Source organism: Vanessa atalanta, chromosome 6 (genome assembly GCF_905147765.1).
Source record: "Vanessa atalanta chromosome 6, ilVanAtal1.2, whole genome shotgun sequence".
NCBI classification, from domain to species: domain Eukaryota; kingdom Metazoa; phylum Arthropoda; class Insecta; order Lepidoptera; family Nymphalidae; genus Vanessa; species Vanessa atalanta.
In genome coordinates, this window is record NC_061876.1 from 5,676,301 (window position 1) to 5,700,782 (window position 24,482).

Genomic DNA, 24,482 nt, shown 5'->3' on the forward strand with positions numbered 1-24,482 from the left:
TTAGCGATCCAGGATGTTATCGAATCTTCAAAAAAGGGAGTTCAAAATCGGTTCAGAAGCTTCAAAACTTTCGTAAAACGTATATTCCTCTTTGAAGTCGGCCATAAGTAAAACCTTTTGCAATTCAGGTGAAAAGTGGAGCAAAAAAGAAATTATAATTTACATACGCGTATTTCATCGCGAATCACTTTGTTCTTAAGAATGTAATAAATTTTCGGCGCAATATTGTCTTTTATTTAATAAACGAGGCTACACCTAATCCACGACGTGACACGCAATTCTGTATGATTACAAAGTGAGTATACGTATAATTTTCAATTTTCTCACTAATATTTTTTGATTAGGTAGTTATTTATTTTATCAATTTTGTAAGAAAAAAAACATAAGCCATGTGAAACCTCTTTTTTACACTTTTATTTTTAATTTTACAGTTATGTCATTTTAAAGCTAACTGCGGCTAACAAAATATTTTATGTTAAGTTTAATAAGACCAGCCAATAAGCGTTGCAATGCTTCTTAAAAATTGGCTCTCTTTCAAGATCGATTTTGAGAGTGACGTTTCTATATGTAACGTTTGAGCGAAACGTTTGTGCGACATTATTTGTTATTGTTTATTAATTAGATATTTTATATATTGATTGATAGATTTTTTTACGCAACCTTAATATATGAGGAATAAATTGATAATTTTTAATATTAAATATTTTAGTATCTATAACAGATAAATAAATTTAATAATAATAACACGTTAATTGAGCAATTATTTTGATTTAACAAACACAATCACAGAGAAACTAGAGTATGTAGATGAAGTAATAGATAAACAATCGAACCGCAATTTCGATGAAATTCAACAAGCCTGGCTTTCATTAAACAGCGGCTTGTCAGTTAGGGAAACAAGCCACGCTGAAACAGACGTAATAGCAGTTATTTTAATATAACATTCAATTTAAGACCTTATTACCAGCCAATGGTTTACCGTGGAATATTCATTTAGTTTAAGTAGTTATGGGGGATACTTGAACTTGCGGTTTTGTTAAATCCATTGTTTCACATACTGAAATTGATTAATTTTAAGTATATATTGATCTTAGTTATGATCCTTTTACCGAACAACAATTTCCAATAAAAAATACAAATATATGAGACTAGAAACCCGCCCCGCCCCGGCTTCGCACGGGTATAATAAATATACTAAAAAATGTAGTTTTTTCAGTCATTAGACAATACAAACCGCTATGTCCCTGTGTATTAAATCTGTAATATCTTCGAAAATATTCATTTAAATTACATGCTGTAAAAGGTCGTATTGATCTATATTAAATGAACAATGTATTTTTAAGGTACTTAATTGGATAAGGATTAATGCTAAATTTCCTAAAATTGCTTCGAAAATAAGTTCATTATTTCTCGTAAAAAGTAAAGGATAAAAATGGTTATTGTGGGTTAGCCATAAGAGATCGCGGACATTTTTGAAAACCTATTTAAGGTGTACAATGCTGTTGTACATTATTTTGATCTATCTCGTAGGGTTTTCAGCCAGCGTTTGCAATGTAAGCGCAAAAAATGTATAAATTTACGACATCACATTAGAAACTTTTAAAATTATCAGTGTTACTTAACTATATTATCTATGTATTATATACAAAAACCTTCCTCTCGAATCACTCGTTGCGTAGTTTTAAAGATTTAAGCGTACAAAGGGACATAGGGACATAGAAAGCGACTTTGTTTTATACTATGTAAAGATGAGGAAGGCTCGAGAATGAAATTTTTTTTTCAATTGCATGCGTTTTTTGGTACTTTTTTATTTGAATAGTTACCACATTCAATGCGCCGTCTATGATTTTTTTCTCATGTAATAATAATTACATTGGCTAACTCACCCTTCATACCATAATAAAGTATTGCTGTTAGACCCAGACTTTCTTGAACAAACCATATTCCAATACAAAAATAGATTTAGCATGTGATAACTCAGTTTTTTATTCAAAAAATAGGTGTTCTATATTTTTTATAAAGAAAATTACTTTAATATTTCTTTATTAAAAGAAATACGCAATGACCTCTTGTCCTTAACCTTTAAGTCAAGACTAGACTTACATATCTTAAAAAACTTTTCGTAATCGGATATATTTCGTTTGGTAGCATTAGATCCAACAATCCTATTAGACATTCGATGGATCTTTAGACAAATAAATAAAAAAGATGCCTTCGTGTGTGACCTGCACATGTTACAAACAACCCTGCCGCTAGAAATAAAAACACATACCATTCGTATAATATACAATTATAATCGTAATTATACATTTTAATATTCAATTTAATTTTCTTTGTTCACTTTCCAATCGAATTGAAAAATGGTTTTGGAATGGTTTGACTCGACTGATATTTTTCCTAATTTACTATAAAAGTATCTTAACAAAGGAGGTTACAAGCTTTTTTTTATTGTTTAATGGACTATGTTTATTATGGAATGACTCTACTAAGAATAAATTAATAAAACTTGAATTAGAATCAACGAACACTGAATTTTTTTGATGATCTTGTATAATATGTTGTAAATTAGAATATTTATACTACCTTAACTATAAATCGAATCTTGTGAACGTGAACGAAACGTGAAAGTGAACGTTACTTGAACGAATGAACTTATTGAGAAGTTTAAATGAAATAATTAATATTTTATATTAGAGTGATAAAGAAGATAAAACTATAAACAGCAGCACGAGACTCAAAGGAAATTGGGTTAATTGATCACATTGTAAAAAAGGCGACTAAAACGTCGTAAATATAAATAAGTACCTAATTAAGATAATTTATTTAATTCTTAAATTAATCCTTTATCACGTTCGTTAAATTTAGATCGCAGAAAATCATCTAATTAAAGAAGGAACATGAGTTTAAGATATTTTGTTTTTCGTGTAATTTTGCTGTTTTAGTATATTTTTTGTCTTTTCGTCGTTTTTTAAATAGTCTTCCGAATACAATGATAGCTTTAGTTGGCCCCTCGCCTCTTAATAAGTTATAAGATTATGAATTTTCTATTAAAAAAAATGAAATGAATGAACGATGAAATGAACCGTATATTTTTGAATATCGCATAAGAAATTTGATATTTTTAGCGTAATAAACGAATTAATTCAATTGAAATGAAATTTAGTGTCGGATTACGTGTCAGAATCCTGAATTAACTTTTAAAATACCTTATCTCAAGGAACCGACTCTACCCATTCTCTGTCCAATTGCTGTAAAGCCTATTACATTAAAAAAAGAAGAAAAACTTAAGATTTGCACATTCCATGCAATTTTTAAAAAGCTATGTTGCTCCCACTGCTGTTATGCACTTCAAATACGCAATAATACAATACTATACTTCACTACTAATATCCACATAAATTTTCTTTATTAATTTCACATCCAAAATGAATACCATGGATAATTCAAAATCTCCACTCCACTATGATGATGAGCTTAGTGTTTAGAACGCGTGCATCTTAACCGATGGTTGCAGGTTAAGACCTAGGCGAGCACCATTGAATTTCAATGTGCTCATTTTGTGTTTATTATTGATCTCGAGATGAAGGAAAACATCGTGAGGAAACAAGCATATGTCTAGTTTCAATGAAATTCTGCCACATGTGTATCCTGTTTATATAATATATAAAGATGCAACATCATATATATTTATTAATAAATATCTAGTATGTAATCTACGTCAAGTTTAACCGATACCTATGTTGAAAAACGGCGGTCAATCGCAAGGGAGACCATCAAACTACGCAGGAGATATTATCCACAAGTCCATAAGTTTGTGCACACTCACACAATCCATTAAGAAGGCAAATATGACACTACCGTAAAGCTTTACGGAGGACCAACAGCTTTACGTGCTTTCCGAGGCACGGGAATCAATACAATTCCAGACTACGGGTTGTTACTGAGAATATTTCGACGGAAAACCCAATATCTTTTCATCGTCTCGACCACTATTGGGTTTGAATCTAGAACCTCGGAGTCTGTGGCCTTATATCTAGCCATTACAGCAACGTGGCAATCAAAAGCAAGTCGGTCCAGTATTATATATTTAAAGCCTAATCAAACCGCTATTTAGGGACGCTTTTGACTTACACTTCATAAAAAACAAATCGCATCTTAAATATTGTAACCGGACATCAGTATTTTGTAATCACGAACCATCAATATATGTATAATAATGTCAAATCTAAATTAGAAACAGTAGGTACGTAATACGTATGAAAATCAATTGGGAATTCAGCCAGGAATTAGTAGTTAGGCAAATGAGAAGTTAATCCAGCGATCGATGTCGGTTTTGCTTCCTAATAATTGGCTCATTTACATCTTGTATGATTCATTAATATACACATATAATTATAAATAATATTACTTTTAGAAAATCTATTAAGTTTTTTAAATATTAAAATACATCACTATCGATGATAAAAAAGAGTATTTATTTATATCATAGGATTATCTTCGTTACATATATAATTTCGCCAAGAACATGAAAAAATCATAGTCTTATTGATCGACTATTGCTCTCAATATTGTTTCACGTATTATTATTTTTTGGTTAACTATAGAATGTATTTTAAAGTGATTTTATTTTATTTGCACGTATAATGCAAATAGGAAATACGTGCTTACGTTCACTTGTCGGTTATTAATTATACATAAAACAGGGCAAATCGTTTCGTTGACCCGCTGAGTAGCATTACACTAATCCGGCGTTCATTGTTTTGTTGATATGCAAATATTTTTATTTATTTGAGTTAATTAGAAAAGTGTATTCTTAATAATGAGTAAATGTGCATATGTTGCGTTCTCATAATATTCTATCCGACGACAATAGCATAAAAACTAAAATAAATCAACATATTAATTTAAAATATTGTTGTAGTTTATATGTCTCTATAAATTGTTGTCAGGGATATCATATACGTGTAATGTGACAATATACTGATATTTAACAGCCCTTCGACACGACATTGGGTCATAAGCGGTCACGAAAAAGAGCCCATTACATATTTTTTGTACAAGATAAAGCACGCATATCGATGATAGATTAAAAGTCAGACAAGTGCAAGGCAATCTTGCCCACCAGGTTTCAAACAAACCCCGAGTTTTTGTTTTCGTCATAATCAGAATGTTTAAAAAAATATTGGTAGCTATTATGTTTCTAAAGATACCCATGTTATACATAGATAAAGTTTCTGCGTGTTACCGACCATCGTCGGATATGGCAGACGGTGTAGCCTTGATAATAGAGTTCTCCTTCGGATACGGGACCCTAAAAAATCTGCGCAGTTGCGTTTCATAGAATATTTATTATATTAATATTGTAAGTACGAAAGTTTATGTTTTTGGTTGTTTGTTTCTCTTTCACGTTCGAGTGATGAAAAATACTCGAAAGGAAGATGATGGATTGTAATAAATTTGGCATTAGAGATTTCTAAATAGAAAAGAAAATAAACGAGTGTTGGTAATAGTTAGCTTGACATGCGGAGGCCGTTCGGATTGACATCGACAAATATACGTCCATTCTTTTGGCGACATACATACATCTATTACGTGTTATAAAGTGGAAATGTTTTTGCACTAGCTTGTTTATTGGCTTTTAATATCCTTTTAACTTGCAATCATTACATGACATTTGCAAGTTATACAAACAATGTCTTACCAAAAATATCTTAAATTATCAATTTTTATAATGCGTTCTAAGATTCTGTCACAAGTGTATCAACCGAACGTCATTAGACCAGTGTTTTGGTAAATGTTTCAAAGAGAAAAAAGGCATTGGGATCTTTAATGTTATTTACTTAGTTTTAAAATCCTTTTATACTTTTAAATATTTATATTAAGATACTTGTATTTTGCAGAACGGTCATTCTATCTTAAATCTAATTCCGATTACCGATTCCCATTTATCTCCGTTCCCATGACGACAATAAACTCATGTTGTTTATCAGCTTTTCCGTAAGGACTAAAGTTATGAATTTGATAATCGAAAATCTCAGTTCTAGGCAATTTGAATGTTAGTTAAAACTAAAATTTGTGTAGTTAATTATTCCTAATAACCAACCTTGGGAGCTAACATGTCATGTCCCTTGTGCCTTAGTTACACTGGCTCACTCACACTTCAAGCCCAAAGACAACAATACTAAGTATTGCTGTTTGGCGACTGAATATCTGATAAGTGGGTGGTACTTATCGGGCTTGCACAAAGCCCTAACACCAAGCTAAAGAAGATAGAAGAAACACGAAACTAAAGAAGATGAAAGATTATAGCTTAGATAAGGTCATACCCTTCCCGCTGTACCCTTTTAACATAATTAATTTAGCCGGAATGATTTGCGTTCAATAACGTTTATAAACTAAGGCCTATATTAATATCCTGTTCAAACAGAGATAGTAATTTTAAATGTAGGGCAAATCCCTAGTCGTTGCTATGTCCAAACGCAGCGAGGTGTTATGAATGAGCTCATTGGAGCGAACGCAGTATCCACACAGCAAACGTTAAGAGAAACAGGCACATGTGTGGTATCTGTAAGCTGGATATGCAAGTAGTATATATGTTATCACTACGAACACTACAACAGTTTACTTAGAGCCGAGTTAAATATTTAATATTTATATAGGAAGTGCCCACGGCGCTACATATCTAGTTACAAACACATGCGGTCATTATAATGACCGCATGTGTTTGTTATATTATAATATAAACAAAATATTAACTAATATGTTGAATAAATAATAATCTATTATTGGATAAATTTAATATTAAACGATAGATTTTTTAAAAGCATTTATAAACAGCCATTAAAATTTGAGTACACAAATAATACAAGTAATGACGACCAAACCTTGTCGTCTCACGAGACAAGATCCGATGTTTGTGTTTAATTATTACTTAGACAATATATGCTAAATATTGCTTAACAGCCGTGACTAAATCGACAGCTGCAAACAAACACATCCACAATGGATCACGTCATACTACAGGTAATTATAATACTGAATGAATCGTATATTTACATTATTATTACTAAAAATCCCCGTTCAACTTATTGTCGATGCTCGTCGTATTTCAAAGAAAGACAACGGTAATATGTCGAGCATTTCTCGACAAATAACGAAAATAGAAAGCAGCTATAGATCAATTATCTTTAGGTTATTTTTGTTTCAATGCTACCGACCATCGCTTTCCTCACGGAAGATCTCAAATTAATTACTAAGGTTGAACTATGTTTCGCTAGTTTTTACGATGAATTTAATTTAGTTCAACACGTGTAACAACATTTTCAGTTAGCGAAGTATGTGTGGAAGAACGCAAACAACGAACCAGCGCACCGCGTGTGGGATCAATTGCACTAAACACAAGACTAACAATATGTAATATGGTGTTGCCCTATATCCGAATCAGAGACAGCACGCTCTCATTGATTTTATCTTTACAGCAGCAATTATCTCGCTTTCGTGTAGATATGTTTTATTGTGAATACTGAACAGAATATTTTAACTCAAATCGGCGATGGTTGTGCTTATATTTTGCCATTGCCACGTGTGACAACACACTTTACTATAGTATGTATGACTACATCGAGCGTAAAGGCCATTTATCAAAGATACAATATTATCATAGTCCCTGTTATTTGTATGAAATGTTAGTCAGATAAAGATTTAAATTTGAAATGATGCATCTTTTATCCTAAATATATTGAAAAAATGTCTTTATTTTACTTTCTAAAAACAGCGAGTCCAAACAGGAATTGGAAATAAACAAATGAAACGTTGAAAGCGGACGCCAATACGCAAATCAAAATGAAAAACAAAAAGCACATCTTAGAATTCGATTATTTCTTTTACAAATAGTATTACATAAACGCGTTTAACATAATATGTAACGAATTTATAAATATATATAATGAAATTGGAAATTGGACTTCCAGCCCGTAAACATATGCCGAAAAAAAAATGTTTGGCCTGCTCTATTCTGTCACAGCAGTGAGCAGCTGTTCCCTCCCGTCCGCCGATTGAGGCCGGCATTTGTTTTTCCGCAAATATTAGATTCCCTAATACGAAACACAGTGCATCAATGTTAATATGCGTCAACGCATGTTTGTCTGCATACGTAAGCGAGGCTATTTTTATATTTGAATTTCATGAGCTCTAGTATATACGGGCCAGTGTATTAATTGGCATCTGTCATATTGATAAATGACTGGCTAAATGCATCAGTACGTGTTTTTAAAATTTGTATTAACTGAGAGGCAATTTTTTTTAATTGAATTATAATATATGTAAGTTATTTTAATAAAAAAATAAATAAATCACATTAATTATATAGTTTTATAGTACTGTTCGAAGGCAAATTAATAACATATTAAATAATATAAAAAAATGCAACGATTTGAGGCAAAATCATGCTTAACATGAATTCGAATAATGTTTAAGCTTTTTATACAGTCATTACACTCACTATGAAAAGTTATGTAATAAATCAAATAGTATAATGAGTTATTAACATAACATAACACGTACGTAAGTTTATAGACGTAATACTTATGGATATTAGAGTAATTGCGACGCTCGCATCTCGGGACATGGCTACGAATGTTTGTACTATGATTAACATAAATCTTTATCTGACTATAAGCCGCGCTACACACATCATAAAATGCGACTGTTTGATTTTCTTCCGACGGCTTTTGATTATGTATATAAATCATATTAGTGAATAATTTCAAATAAATAACAAGTGTAAGAACAAACGCAATAATACTGACTCTGATAATGTGTGCATATATAAATTAGATTATTTGTGTTTGTTTTGCAGCGACCTATGGAGATATCAGTTTAAATTTAAAAATAAATATACAGAAATAAGTATTGGACAACATCATATACATTACTCTGATCCCAATGTAAGTAGCTAAAGCACTTGTGTTATGGAAAATCAGAAGTATCGACGGTACTACAAACACCCAGACCCAAAACAACATAGAAGACTAATGAACTTTTTCTACATCGACTCGGCCGGGAATCGAACCCGGGACTTCGGAGTGGCGTACCCATGAAAACCGGTGTACACATCACGACCACGGAGGTCGTCGAAATTTACAAGGTATGTTGGTAAGTGAAGGAAAACACGTTATATAAACCTTTAGTTTAGCCTTTTGTAATCTACGTAGGTTTGTATCAAATTTTTATTTTATGTTACAAAGAAGTTCAATTTACCAAAAAAAAGCTTAAGTATATTCTGTAACGCACGTTCCTCATTTTGATAAGTAATGATATATATATTCTAATATACTTTATCCAAGTAGTCTGTTACAAGCATTTTTATCTCAAAGTCATTTTGCAAGTAAGCTAACAAAAGACCTCGTCTGCCTTTTAGGAGAAGATTCCTCTCTATATTTTACATGATTAATCTAAATTGTATAATAAAGTTATCATTGATTCGGAACTATCCTACAGGAAAGAACCGACGAAAACTCAGTAGTTAATCTTGTCCACCAATTAAATTAGAAAGGTATGTGATTAAACATAATTCAATCACATTCATCCTACGTGAAAAGTTTAAATTGTTGTAAAACAATTAAATATAAATTTGTTTTCGACGTTCAAAGCATAAGCATACTTAGATGAAGACTAATTTTATTATATAACTTGTCTATATATTTTGAGCGCTACTTTAAAGAAAGCGAAAACATTATATCACTTTTATGTGACAACGGGAAGAAACTGCGGAAAGTGTGATATTCACGGAAATTGATGCGCTTGAAGAGCATCAAAGAATAATATATGGTATGTTACTTAATAGCCCGGTCAACTATGAGACGAACACACGCATGGAATGCTCTAGATAAAATTATATATTGATATTAAAAATAAAATGAATGGATATTAGACGCACTATTAAACGTTACAAGTCTTGTAAACAATATAATAACTAATAATCTTAAAAATTTGGACATACGAAATTGTTATGTACTAACAATAAGTAATATCTCGGTATAATCTGTATTATGACACCATAGATAATTTATTAAAAAAAAAAAGTCACAGAAAGGATACACATATAGAAGAATGTATTCCATAACTATATGTATTTATATTATTACTATTTCCCAGTAAGCGAGATAGAATTGGAGTTGAATAAAAAAGCGCAATATTTAATACCTTCGAACAAAACTAACTATACTCTACCCAATTACACAAGTTTTAAAATTCTTCCTACAATAAAATGTACAGGAAACAACTACCTCGCGTTAATTCGAGTCGATACCATAGTAGTTGAGTACTTTTGAAACATCGTTCGCGTTCAAGAGATAGGGTTGTCGCAATGCTTGCAAGCTTGTAGGATTGAAAACAAATACGAAAGTACATTCGAATTCTTAAGATAAGTGTGTCTTACTATTAGATGACAGCTTCCATGTTCAAATAAAAGAAAAATAATTATTCTTGCAATATATATTTTTTTATTTTATTTTCGAGTTAACTTGTAATTACTAATACTTTTCGTAGCTTGCACAAAAACCTATCAGGTTTTGTGCAAGCTCATCTGGGTAGTAACACTTAGTATTGATGTGTTCCGGTTTGAAGCGTGAGTGAGCCAGTGCAACTACAGGCACAAGGGACATGACATCTTAGCTCCCAATGTTGGTGGCGTATTGGTGATGTAAGGAATGGTTAATACTTCTTACACCATTATTTCTATGGGCGGTGCTGACCGCTAACCCGGGTGACCCATTTGGCCGTCTTCCTACCTATATCATAAAAAAAATGAATTTCGAATGTCTATAAGACAATTTAATATGTGGATTTTTGAAACAAGTTCACAAAAACCAGTATTTTTTATTCTCGATGACGATCTCATTGGTCAATGGCGATGTAATCACACCTGTAAGTGATGTAAAGATATTCTGATCTTGAGGTCTGCGGTCTGCGGTAAGTGCTTACCTCGGAGCGTCGTACACTCACCGCACAGTTCGCCACAATCCGCTGAGATGACAATAGGATACCGTTATGGACTTAAATAAAAAGTTTTGCAGAAATAAATTATCTGATGTTATTTATTCTGACATTATTTGAACGGCATCTAAAATGTATATAACATTTTTGTTTTTGTTAAATTAACAACAATCAAAAAAAACATAATTTGTTTTATTTTATATAGATGGTTGCGTTAGAGTATAGTTATATATCTCAATAGATCTCGTTTTAGCGAGAGCTATTGATTTTCGAAGATATTAAGGAAGTAAAACTACGTTCGTCGGTTCAGGCACTTCAACTTTGAGCATCCACTTTATTTTCATACTAGCTGCCTGTCTTGGCTGTCTTTTAAAATAAAGATTTTATCCAGAGATATTTTTTAACCATAATATATGTATAAAGATTCGCTAACCGATCTTTTCGACCGTACATGCGTCGAGCGACACGCCCCTGATATTTATTGAAATGAAATTACAAGTTCGAATTTTAAAATGAATATGTCTCTTTATCTAAATTTAACACTTAAAATTAATGCTATGCCTATATAAATACTTTGTGACAATGAAACTAAACTACAATTGTTGGTATTTTTCCTCATATTTAGAGATAAAAATGTTTTATTTATCCATAAAAGATGATATAAAAATGTTTGAGTTCCGTCATTGACTTTTCTGTAGACGTGAAATACAAATCTCTCATAAAAAAGTTCTTACGTATCTGTTATAAGTACATTTTTGGCAGCATTCGCTTCAAAAGCGCCAGGATCGATAATAATTTTCTCTTTGAACTATTATTGTCCGACTTTAAACTAAAATAATATTATTATTAATATATTAATCGTATTATTCGTATTTGCAAAAAATCTTCTTTTCCCTCTTTTGATATTGAACAAATCATTACGAGACATAAGATGTATTAATTTTAGCACTGCAAAATCAATACTTAAAGCCTCTGGAAGTAGGAAAAAGATAAAAAACCTTACATTTACGTATTTCATGCTATTTAATTATAATTTGGCTATGTTGTGCACTACTAAGAGTTTATGATTAATATTATAATTTATGATTAATTTATAATGATTAGTATTATAATTATTTATAATACAACACAGTTACACTCAACTACTTATTTCCACTTTAATTTTACTTTCAAAATTTCAATAACAGTTTCATCGACGTTCAAAACGCCATTTTTTCGCAAATCCATCGTGAATACCATAGATAAATCAAGCTCTCAAGCAACGATATCGCGTCAATTTGCTGCCAAATGTTGTTTATTTGGCTTTTTTCCTGTTATGGTTGGAATAGTGTATATACACTGGTAAATTCCCGAGAAGTGTCAATAATTAATATCGGTTAAATTTTAATTATACAGAAGTTGTATAAAAAATATCCTTGGTTTAAACAAATGATTTTTTCCCAGATTTATAGCCTTAGATAGCAATTTTTCCTGTAGTAGTAATTAATTTAAAGTTTTACAAAACATTGTTCAACCCTGAAAACAAAATTATTTAGGTAATCAGAAATCGTTATGTACTTGCGAGTGCTCTATTTATGTTCCAATTGGTTCTAACATACAGTAATTATATTACACCCGGTGATAAATGGTAATTATCATTTATTACCATAATTTAAAATTAACTGGATTTTAGCAAGTCATTTTAGATGTTTTGAAGGAGATCAAAATCATCGACACTTTGATAAGTTGTGAGAGATATAGATAAGCAAATGCTAATAAGGATGTATGATAACAAGTGATCACTAGCATCCGTTGATGTTGACTCTGCGAAAAATGTAATGTATAACCTATTAAAATTAAAGAACCGTAACCATTACGAGAAGAATATATCTTTTATAAAATTGTAAATATAGTTATTCATAAGTGGTACGTTTAATTCTTTAGGCACTTATTTTCGTAGTATTTTTTGTCATTTCAGTGTTCGGCCGAACGACCGCTGGCATCGTTGCCAGTTTATAACGTAACTGTGTCACTTTCATTAAAATCGGATCTGTCCGCTTAGTGCCAACGCGCTGCAAAAAAAAAAGAAAAGAAATAGAGAACGGAACGCGATTTATTTACGTGCAATTTTATTACTGAAGATGACTGAAAACTGAGAATTGAAATCAAGCCATTTTATATAACTTCAAAATTATATAAATGCAGATGCTAACTCTTACTAGTTAGTAAATCTTTGTGCAGACCCAATTGGGTAGACAACCAGTTACTCTGCCACTAAACAGCACTAGCACTAGCAGTATATTACTAACAGTCAAGGCGATTACGGGCAAAATTATGAGTTTAAAACATTACAAAAATATTTTAATATTTCAATGAAGTATATTTTTCTTTCAAATTTAATATCTGTCAGCTTAGCTTGTTACCGGCTTTGAAATGAAAACGCGGAGAAGGAATTCGTTCATCTGTTACATTCACTGGCTGGCGTAGCACAAGTTTATAGACGTGCAGTCAGCAATAAATATAACTCCACACTCGTTGTAAAATTCTATCCCTATATTTTCAGTTCACGTAAAATGATTTTTTAATACTTCTATATCAGCAAATTACGATATGTATTCGATTTATTACACTAAGATAATTTAAAAAATCTACGAAATTAACCTTTGAAATACCTTAACCATATATAATATAGGAGATTAGTAGATTTCGATACCGTTACACATATACTCGTACGTATTTGAATGGAGAAGGTTTATATACTGGTGCTGCAGCATATGAATTTCTACTACAGTCTAACTTTAAATGGTCTTATTATATATAAGATATATATTAACATGGCAATTTTTTTTAACTATAAGCATTTAAAACGGGATATTTACCGTGTTTTTTATTTTTATTTGGTGGAGCTCGATATTTCGACATTATCTACGAACGTCTTGTTCACGAGACTCGAGCTCCACCAAATAAAAATAAAAAACACGGTAAATATCCCGTTTCAAACACTTATGGTTTTATTATAATTGTATATGTATTATGTACACAAACAGGACATCTGCCGAGTTTTCTAGTAGAATACAAAATTAAAATTAAATGAATATAAATAAAAATAACATCCGATTATGACGTATTGTAGTATTCATTATTATTGGATGTTAATTTTAATTTATTTTAACTACAATTAGCCTAGTACAAAATATTATGTAGTTGTTAAATTATAATGTTACATGTTGATATATAAAATTAATAATGAGTTATAATTTTAATTACATGTAATGAAGGTTTATGTGTTGCAAATGCAATACGCGTGCAATTTCTACTTTCGTCCGCGATAGCAAGGATCCCTGACCCTCTCTCGATGACCGTCTCGCGATGGGACCACCCGTCGGTCGTAGCCCTGACAAAGACTCCTTTCATGAGGCAGTATTTGATAAGACGTATCAAGAAATGCTTTGACAAGTTTGCGCTAATAATAATGATGACATTAATGATGTACCTTGTTTCTAGCGTGTTAATTAAATCATTTGCAATTTATATGACTTGTAAATACATGGTTGTATTCGCGTATTTTGTTATTAAATAGATTACATATAATTGCCTCGCTATCTAATTTCTAGCTTATAAGGCCGCAAGTTTTGAGGTCCTGGGTTTATATTCCAGATCATATCAATGAACATTGTTTGGAATTTTTGGCCAAAAATTCTCAGTAGCAGCTCGGATTTAATAAGCTGGCAGTATTTTGTGCTCAAAAGTGTTATAGATTACGTAGGTTTTGATCTGATCTCTATCTGGTGTTTTTGGAATTTATTCGCAAAACTGACACAAAACTACTCAATCGAATTCTACTTAATGCGGTCTCTCTGGTTCTAGGCCCTTTAACACAAGAGCAGAGATTGTACCACTCGTAGCGCCGGAGGCATATGCGGTTAGTAATTTTATATCCTATTTAATACAATCAAATGTCTGACTGACAAAACGTATAGTATAAACTAGCAGGTGTAGCAGGATGACATTTTGAAGAGGAATTCCTTACAGAAGGTACCCTAGCTTGTAATGTGTAATTAATCTATATTTAAAGCAGGTTACCTAAAATACTTTTGAAAATTAGGTTAGTTTCTGCGAAACGTTTCCGGTGGTATATACCATCGGATACGTCTAGTTACCTGATAAATTTTTAAAGGTTAGGTTTATGAGGTTATTTTAATTTTCTCAAGAATAATGAATTACTTATAAGATCTCATGCGAGGTTAAATAGACTTTGACAGTGGCTGTTGAGGCCAAAATTCGGTCAAAAGACATTAATAGACATTATAACTCTTAAGTTTATAACGATTTTATGACATTTTCATCCAAATACAAAATTTTATATACCTATGGTAAACTAAACGATAAATGTTGGTCACCTCATTATTATCCATTTAAATAAATAAACTTTATATTTCTAAATCCAGTGGTTTCACAGCTTATTCTTCACAGGAACTTTTATTGTGTTTAAATACAAATTAAAATAATACAAATAAACCTGAATCGACGTTTTTTTATATACTGTAGATGAAAGTAAAATTAAAATATTTCGCTAAAGAGGCAATCGTCAAAAACTTCTTGACACTTTTTGAAAAGGACGGCAAGTATCAAGTTAGAACCATTGCTTTGATATACATTCCCGACTCTCGATACCACTACATCAGTTTGAGTACACACGACCCGAGTCCCAAGCAATCCACTCGTTTGACCTACAAAGCTAAAACTATATAATATTTACATGACGTGGAACAACCATTGTTTCCCTCCCTCGAGAAAAGACCATTATCTTCGTGTTATAACCTCGGACGTTTATTGTTCTGTTAAAATTACGCTCACAAGCATTTATTTTAGATAATTGCTTGTTATTCTAAATATAAATGTCTCCATTCCCAATCGGAAGACTTTATGATAAGCGATCACTGTTTGGCAGACATTGGTGGTATACGAAATATTATATTATTTTTTTCATCATCACGCGCTGCTAATCTCGAGTACTAAGATGTTCTTTTCAAATAGTAATATTACAAATATAAATTATTGCTGCTTGGTCTGTGTGGCAACTAATGAGTGGGCTGTACCTACATGACGAGATTTTAGATAAATATACCACCAGTATAATAAATATCTCGGAAGTAATCGAATAAAAAATATTCTTGCTGTCAATAAAAAGTATATTGAGCGATCAGTTAATAAAATTGATCTCCAAATTAAATAAATCAATATGAAGATTTTATCTGCACTGACGTACAAGCCCGTTAATTTAAGCTGACAAATGTGAGCAGGTAGTGAATGTATAGGAAGCTAGCGTCACGTCAGCTGTCAGTGGCGACCGGCGCGGCGACTGGCGACAAGCGAGACGGACTCCAGTAATAAAAACATCATATATTTGGCCCACTCGCCACACATCGTTCCAGCTGCATTAAATGAGTAAGATGTTTATTTTAAAAATTATATCTTTAACGTTTACTACGATGTGATATTCCGTATAAATATGTTATAAGATGAGATGTGGTTTTTGTACGTATAGTTTAACTGTAGCGAGAAACATTTACAACACCAAGAATTATTTAAAATATATTAACGTTTCAGATTTCATACATTTAATTTAAACTCGTTTGTTTTACGACCATGATATGGAAAGAAGTACAAAAAAGTTATTACGCGTTTGTTTTATACAGGTATTATTTTATTTACGCTACAGGATCTTGTTTTTTAAGGCACAATAATAATAATCAGTATAATGTAGTAATATATTTTTGTATGTATGTAGGACTGTAGATATATCTATTTGTTTTAAAAAAAGACTTTTTATTCGTGCTGCGTACAGAACAAAAGGGAGTCTTCTGATTTCATTTAAGTAGAAAATTTTCTCAATTTCTTTTATAATTTAATTAATTATTTTGTTGTTGGAACTGATTGTTAAGCCTGGTCTACACAAATAATAAAACTGATTTTTTTTCTCTTAGGAATAATCTAGTACGATAGTTTATATTTTATTCATTTTAGTAAACTTTTTACATTACTAGATGTTATTTTTAAAAAAAATGTTAATATTACATGTCCGAAACCGAGTTTAATTTCAATCAAATCTTCATTATTCAAGATTTTACTAACACTTTTTAACTGACTAATTTCAAATTAGGAACATAAAAATAATTATCAGTTAAATTAGTTTTTTCTTTTTTATCAACTAATAAGTTTGGTTAAGTAGTAACGTGACATTTTCGGTCGGAACACGTCCGTCCTTGTGAAGGCTATCCGTTCATCTAGTGGTTAATTACAATTGAGCTATTTATAGTTCAATAAAAATCATTCCTCCTATTCGCGATTCATGTTCACAGATAGATTTTAATTAAAAACGGAACTCGAGACCATTCAATGGACTTCACACTTATATTAACAGAAAGAGTAAATAGGAGATAGTAAGTTCTGTATTTGCGTTCAATTCAAATTATCCGATTGAGTTGTAACTATGTATAGTTGTTCTTGACACTTACGTTAAAGTTTCTGAAAAAGTAACGTACTAAATTTAAAACATGATAGGCATTACAAAGCATAACAGGCATTCGCTGCTAAACGCGACACTATATTACTTCCTAGTATAGCTATGTCGCATCAATTGTTATCTGTTTATTAAATTTTACACATATACATATGACACAATATTTAATCTAATGTAGTAACAGCCTGCTCATGTCTCACTGCTGATAAAGCTTCCTCTCAATTTAAGGAAAGGCAGGAGCTAATTACAACGCGCTGCTCCAATGCGGATTGTTGGAAACACGTGCGCAGATTTTCATTAAAAACACGCAGGCTTCACGATGTTTTCCTTCAATACCGAGCACCAGATAAGCTACAAATACAAATGAAGCACATAAAAATTCAGTGCTTGTCCGGGGTGAACCAACGCTCTTCGGTTAAGATCAGGTGTTCTAACCGCACCATCGCGGTAATTGATCTTACTTAAATATAATTTATACGGTAAATTACGAATATAGGTTTAATTAATAATAAATAAAGAAACAAATGTATTGTGAATTAACAAATTAAACAATTTCTGTACTCAAATATGTGAACAAGTTTCATAAAGCGACGTTTAATGAAATGGGATAACTTTACAAAAGTGGTCTCTCATAGGGTAACACGGGATAATCCGCTGCGGTCTGTTTAAGTAACGACCTTAAACGTTAATCTTTGAACTTAAATATTCACAAAATTTCAACATTACACACATTTTGTTTAATTCATAAAAATATTGTTTCTCATTTACATGTAAAATACGTACATTATATTGTATTTGTTTTAGTGTGTGTGTAATTGTTGGTAATGAAAGTGTGTATATATATTAAATAGTAAATAAATTATTGTTATTTAGTATGTAGTAGTGCATGATTACTTACAACGTTTGTGTTTGAGGGTGTCTATGAATGCATTATCGTTAGACCGACCTTTTGTTCAGTAAAGTACGTAAATAAATAAGCACTTTGAATGTTTAAGAGTTTTGAATATATAACGATGTAAGTTTGAAAACTAAACGCGCTTTGAGTTTCAGATACTTGCAGAGGATCATTAAGATTTTATTTATTATGGCACACGATGCCAAATAAACAGTTGACATTCGTCTTAATTTAAATTAATGTACAACATGAAGGTAAGTCGTGATTTTAACATTGCGTGATTATATCGTTCATAAATATCTTTGACTGGTATTTCGTATAATTTATCATTTGCTCATTACCTACATTGTTTAATATTTACGGGATCTAATAACTAAAAGTACTATATTCGTCTATTCCGTTCAAAAATTTCAATACATATTTTCAAAGCTGAAAAATTTCACCCTCTCGCTCGTTTATTGGTTTATTGAACATTATTTGTAAGAGTTTGAGTTTTAGGAGAAGCATGGTTCTTTTTGGTAACACATTATTTATATGACACTCGACATAATATACGTAAATGTCATTTCACCAAAATTCCAATAATAAAAAAATGACAGATTAATTATTTATCGTGCTCAATCTTCTGTTATGAGCAATAAATTTAATTTGAAACACAGTAAAACAGGTGAAAAGGGAGGTGTCACTCACGCAATCGCATCAATCATGTCGAGCCCCATCTCAACGGTGCAGCGCGCGTGGTCGGAACGCGGCTCGGGCAAGCCGGACACGCAGTAGTAACAATCGCCGAGGATTTTAATACGAAGACAGTGGTTATCCTAAGAAAACATTTTCAATATATCATTTACAAGGAACCTACCATTTTACACACTTAGAATTTACCTTAAATGCAAATTGATCAACATTTGTTTCATATATTATAAGTTTAAATTTACTATTAACAAAAAAAAAATAGACATTTAAATATAGCATAATAAAAAATATATACTGTTTGGAAAAAATAATAAAATTACCTGTAAAGACGTGTTCATGAATTTGTATGATATAATTAGTGGCAACATTACGCCCAAAATAGTTCTGCGACTATAAAGTTTATGCTTAACCTTCATTTAATGCGTGTGTCACGGCAGCTGTTTTTTAATTTTTATTTTTCTCAAATTTCATATACACCTGCTTAATGGGTTTTTGCTATGGAAGTACTATACTTTAATGGGTACTCATAAAATGTTTAATTTTAAATATTGTAAACAATTTATTTATTTTCTCACATTGGCGAGTTGATCGAATCGGCCGAAGAGTTCGTTGAGAAGACGCACCAACTCCTGCGCACTACACTGCGATGCTAGCACCGTGAACCCCACGATATCCGCAAACAGGATGCTGTAAAAAAGATCATATGAGGATTTTTAATGTATACACATACATCGATTTTTGATAAGGACTTAGGGAGCTTGAGCGTCAAGAGGCACCAGGTTTTTTGGGCGCGACGGACTATTTTATTTGACATTGTCATATTTCCTAATAGTTCACTGAGTCCCAGTTAAGTATACTTTTAGTGCGTTGTTGATGTCTATGATTTATGACTTCGCAAAGACAATAAATCCTTCCTGGGCTTTTCTATGATAAAATTCCGAAGGTATTTTTAATTATTATTAAAATAAAGCATATTAGTCAACACAAGATTACATAGATGATAAAAAGCGTGGAGCTAAAACTTGTTAATTTACAGGCAGGTTATATTATATGAATTTAAATGTACTTAACTAAAATAACTTTGTATCTCAAATATTAGAAAAGATTAACTACTGAGTTTCTTGCCGGTTCTTCACTGTTGAATCTACATGCCGAACCAGTACTGTAGCTCGTTTAATACCTTTCAGTAAAATGACCATACAAAAGTGCCTGTAAAAGTCTACTTGATTAAATTATATTTTGATTTAGATATGTATGTAATTAGTATAAGGCAGCTAAATAAGTAGCCTGAAGGGTTATTCTGTAACAAGAAACTCGAATCTTACCGCAGAACACGAGTGTGAAATGTCAGAATGTGATATGAGACATTAACTATAATTATTATAAATTTTATAGGATACACCTATCAAAATGGCGCATCACTGAAGTCAGTTATCAACATTTCACGAAAGGCTTACGAAGTGAATTCTTACAGAATCACAATGCTGATGTTAAATGGTGAAAATTGACAATTAACATAGCAAGAAGTAAAATCAATCCTTACAACGTCAATTGTGCTAAATGCTTTTCAGTCACGGATGATTAAAGGCTCGCTTCTTATATAAATCTTTTAAAATTCTTATAAAATCTTATATAAATAATATGAGAGCTGATTAATTTGAATGACTTTGCACATACTTTGCAAAATTAACGATTCACTGTGTGTCAATCGTTAATTTTGCAATATTTCGTCTAAGAGAAAAACTCATCATAGTAATTCAGTTTTGTGTTTTTATATAACAGTAGCTTCCATAGTATGTTAAAAGATCCAGCCGTGATAATTGGCGAACGGAAAAACAGCAAAAAGCAGCCGTAACTGATTAATTTAAAAAGAATAAATTATAAATTCTCATAAGAAATAATGAAAAAAATCCAAATAGTGATTTGGATAATAGTTTTTTTATAAAATGTTGCTCGAAAATTTCGTCAGTGTGAAAAGTAAATATAAATAGTTTAACTGTTTTATGTTTCTAAGAACAATTTCTCTTTTCAACTTACATATATTGTGTACAATAAAAATGTTGTAATGATTGAATTAAAAACAAAAGTCAATCCGTATCAATTGCGATTGAATTTAATTACCAATTATTTTTATGAAGCCATATCACTCGAGATATAATGTCATTAAAGGAGAGCATACGCACAGCCAGTGATTTGATTAATTAAAACTTCAGACTTTGAGGCATGAGTCATATAATTTGGAATGAATATTTTAGTACGAATAACATATATTTATACAATAATCATATTATTTTTGACCGTTTTGTGATATTACGAAACAATAATAAATGTTTTTTTTTATTCTATCTTTAAGCGGTTAATTAATTCTTAATTTCAGTATGTACTATCAAAGAGTGTTCTTTGTGGTATGATACCTATGCCTTAATAATAGTTACCTTGATCACGATTACCAACCTACGGAAATCAATATGATAGTTATGAACAAAAACAGGGAAGAACGATGATCCACACTAGAAGTGTGCAAAAGGTTTAGCACAATCAAATGGCTCGAATTGCTGCAAATTAGTATTAATCCTCCTTCCTCCTCCTACTATTTGGTGTAGTGAATAATATAAGTAGAAAGTAGTTGTAGTTGTAGTAGTTGATATAAAAACATTTTAATCAATATTTAAACAAATTTTCATGTATCTGTATTTCTGTAGTAAGCATCCTTCGTGCAGGATTTAATATTTTTATCTCTTTTTATGCAAATGCCTATGGTATAACTCGTTATTCAGTGGAAAATATAAAGTCAGACGATAATGAGAGCAGCCTCCTGCATCTATGATCAAAGAGCTCTTAGGTGTTCGGTTGAATCTTAATTTAACTTTTTTGCGTAAAAATCTCATACTAGAATAGTGCAGGTCGTTGCGCGTAATATTTAAAATAGGATGGCAGAGACTCATTTTGTATAATGTATTATTTTATGAGGTGAGAATATCTACCTGGTATTAATGCTATATATTTGTATTTATATACACTATTTTCACAAGTGAATTAGTTTATTTTTTATTATAAAAGCCGGAATGAGAATGGCCTGAGAATCCCCTGTTTACTTCCGTCGACAGACACTGGCAGTGTAAGGATTATAAGCTATTCTCTACTGGCAATGGCAATCCTATGGTCTAAGATATGTTCCTTATGTCTGTAGTTACGCACACTAGCTCATTCATCGCTTTGAGTGAGTTCCAGCTTGTTGGTATAATACAAAAACACTACCCTCATTATAAGTTATAATCGTCGTTTCTGCGACACCCGGTGTATGTTAGATTTTTACATCAGTGTGAATGTCATTAAGTACACTTTATTATTTCCACTGACCAATTCCTCTACGGCTTAAAAGGTTTAACCGAAACAAATGTATGCAATGTATAATATTTAGCGGGAGAATATCTGATGAGCTAACAGTTGATACCTAACACTCATGAACTCATACTATGACGTTAAGGAACATTTGAAATTGAAATTTGTTTATGACTTTTTTGTTCAACTACTATGAAATAAAACAGACATTTTAATTTATTTTTAAATATAATTATGATATATATACACACCATAAAATAGTAAGAGCGTAAAGTAATCACAAGTGAAACTATTTCTGTCGCGGAATAACTCGTTAATCTCGAAGTGATTAATATCTTCCGACTCTATGAATTTTCGTGTCAGTCTCCATGGCACAAGGACAAGACAGAAATTAATTTTAAATATACAAGAACTTCCATTTTTCAGGAAGATACCAAATATTCAAGGAATGTTTTGAAACCAATGTCCTTCTTTATTTCACATATTTTTTTGAATAATTAATTTAATAATAAATTATATTTTATTTATACTATTAAATGATTATTACCTCTTGTATACTTTATATAAAAAGTGTAAATGTGAAAGGGATCCTAACTATGCATACGAAATTCTACCAAATCCGCTTCACCTCATTACGTACTCCTATATACAAAAACAAACTGACAAAACTGATACATCTTACTGCCTAGTTTGTTTAGAAACTAGTTTTTATGGTGAGTTCGTAAAATCGTTCGAGACAATAAAAATGTTGGGTTCTTCTGTCGAGAATTTCTCGGTACCAGGATAAGGAATAAGAGTCGGCGGTATAATAGTTCCCGGACTTTAGAATGTTGTCAAAGTGATCCCTTTGGTCTTGCGGATGATCTCTTTCCATTAGATTTAGATTCTCGTTTCATCGCGTTATGAGACTGAGTGAATAAGGTGCAACTATGCACTATTTATGTTTATATTTTTGTACGGTCTGTATATATAATCTCCACTGAAGAAAAGGCACTATTGCCGTCGTCAGTCAGTCATCTAATTAATTATTATTTAGATCTTACTGAACACCATTATAAAAATTAACTTATTGGTTTTTATTCAAAATAAATGAGAAATTTCGACCAAAAGGACAAATTAATTAAAAATAAATATGGAGTTCAAGGTTGCTTCATACCAAATTTCGTCATATTTGGTTCATTGGTTTGGCAGTGAAAGAGCTACAGACAGACAGAGTTACTTACACATTTTTAATATTAGTATAGACGTATAGATTTGTGTTAAAACCAGGTATTTATAAAGAATGTGTGAAATAGCATTGAATTTTGTTGAAAGGCCATTTTCACATCCTTTAAGGAAGGCTTTTCATTGTGGAACGGAATAATTCTTCCAAATAACCCGGCGACACGCAAGGCGCCCGAGAACTTCCCTCATTATGAAGCACTACTGTACTGTAGACCCGTATTTGTTTTTCTTTACAAGTTGAAATATCCTAGCCTTTCTAATTAATGCGGCTATAGTTTTTCTTAGTGTTTTAAGGTAAAGGAGCCACAAGTAGTTATTTTAATAGACTGCGCCCTGCGATTCGGAGGTAATATCACCACTATCTGCTGCAATGCCGCAGGATATTTTGTCGTCGGGGTGTTTTTTTACCTGTATATTTTTGTACAGTTTCATTTATTTGATTATTTTATTATACTGTAAATTGTAATCACAATTTTTTTTCAAGTGGTATTATTTTGAAAGTAATCATTGTCTTAATTGTATTACTAGCTATAAGATCTAGCAAACTTTAATAGCAATAATTACTACTAATTAGTTTTAAACTATCAAGAACGTTTAATTTGATCAATACGGTTATCAATTTAAGATTATGACCGATACAAATTAACATTCGCGTTATATTAATGATAGATTTCAATAGAGACTTAAGCTTAAAAAACATAATATAACGATTGAGTCTATATCATAAACATGATTAATGAATATATGCAAACAAACAAACCAGTACTGAAACAGGGCGCGGGAGGGGGAGTAGACAGGCAATTCCATCAGCTGAATATCCGTTTAGCTTAA

At 31.4% G+C, this 24,482-nt stretch overlaps 1 protein-coding gene across 2 annotated transcripts in view; it reads right to left on the reverse strand.

Annotated features, from left to right (window-relative positions):
• Window positions 1-24,482, reverse strand: part of LOC125064950 (Ca(2+)/calmodulin-responsive adenylate cyclase) — an 89,372-nt gene that overhangs the window by 13,849 nt on the left and 51,041 nt on the right. For both annotated transcript variants that reach the window (XM_047672277.1, XM_047672278.1), the window contains exons 6-7: window positions 19,661-19,772; window positions 19,083-19,210 (exon numbers count right to left, since the gene is read on the reverse strand). In XM_047672277.1, the coding sequence (XP_047528233.1) occupies window positions 19,083-19,210; window positions 19,661-19,772 (240 nt within the window). The remainder of the gene's footprint in view (window positions 1-19,082; window positions 19,211-19,660; window positions 19,773-24,482) is intronic.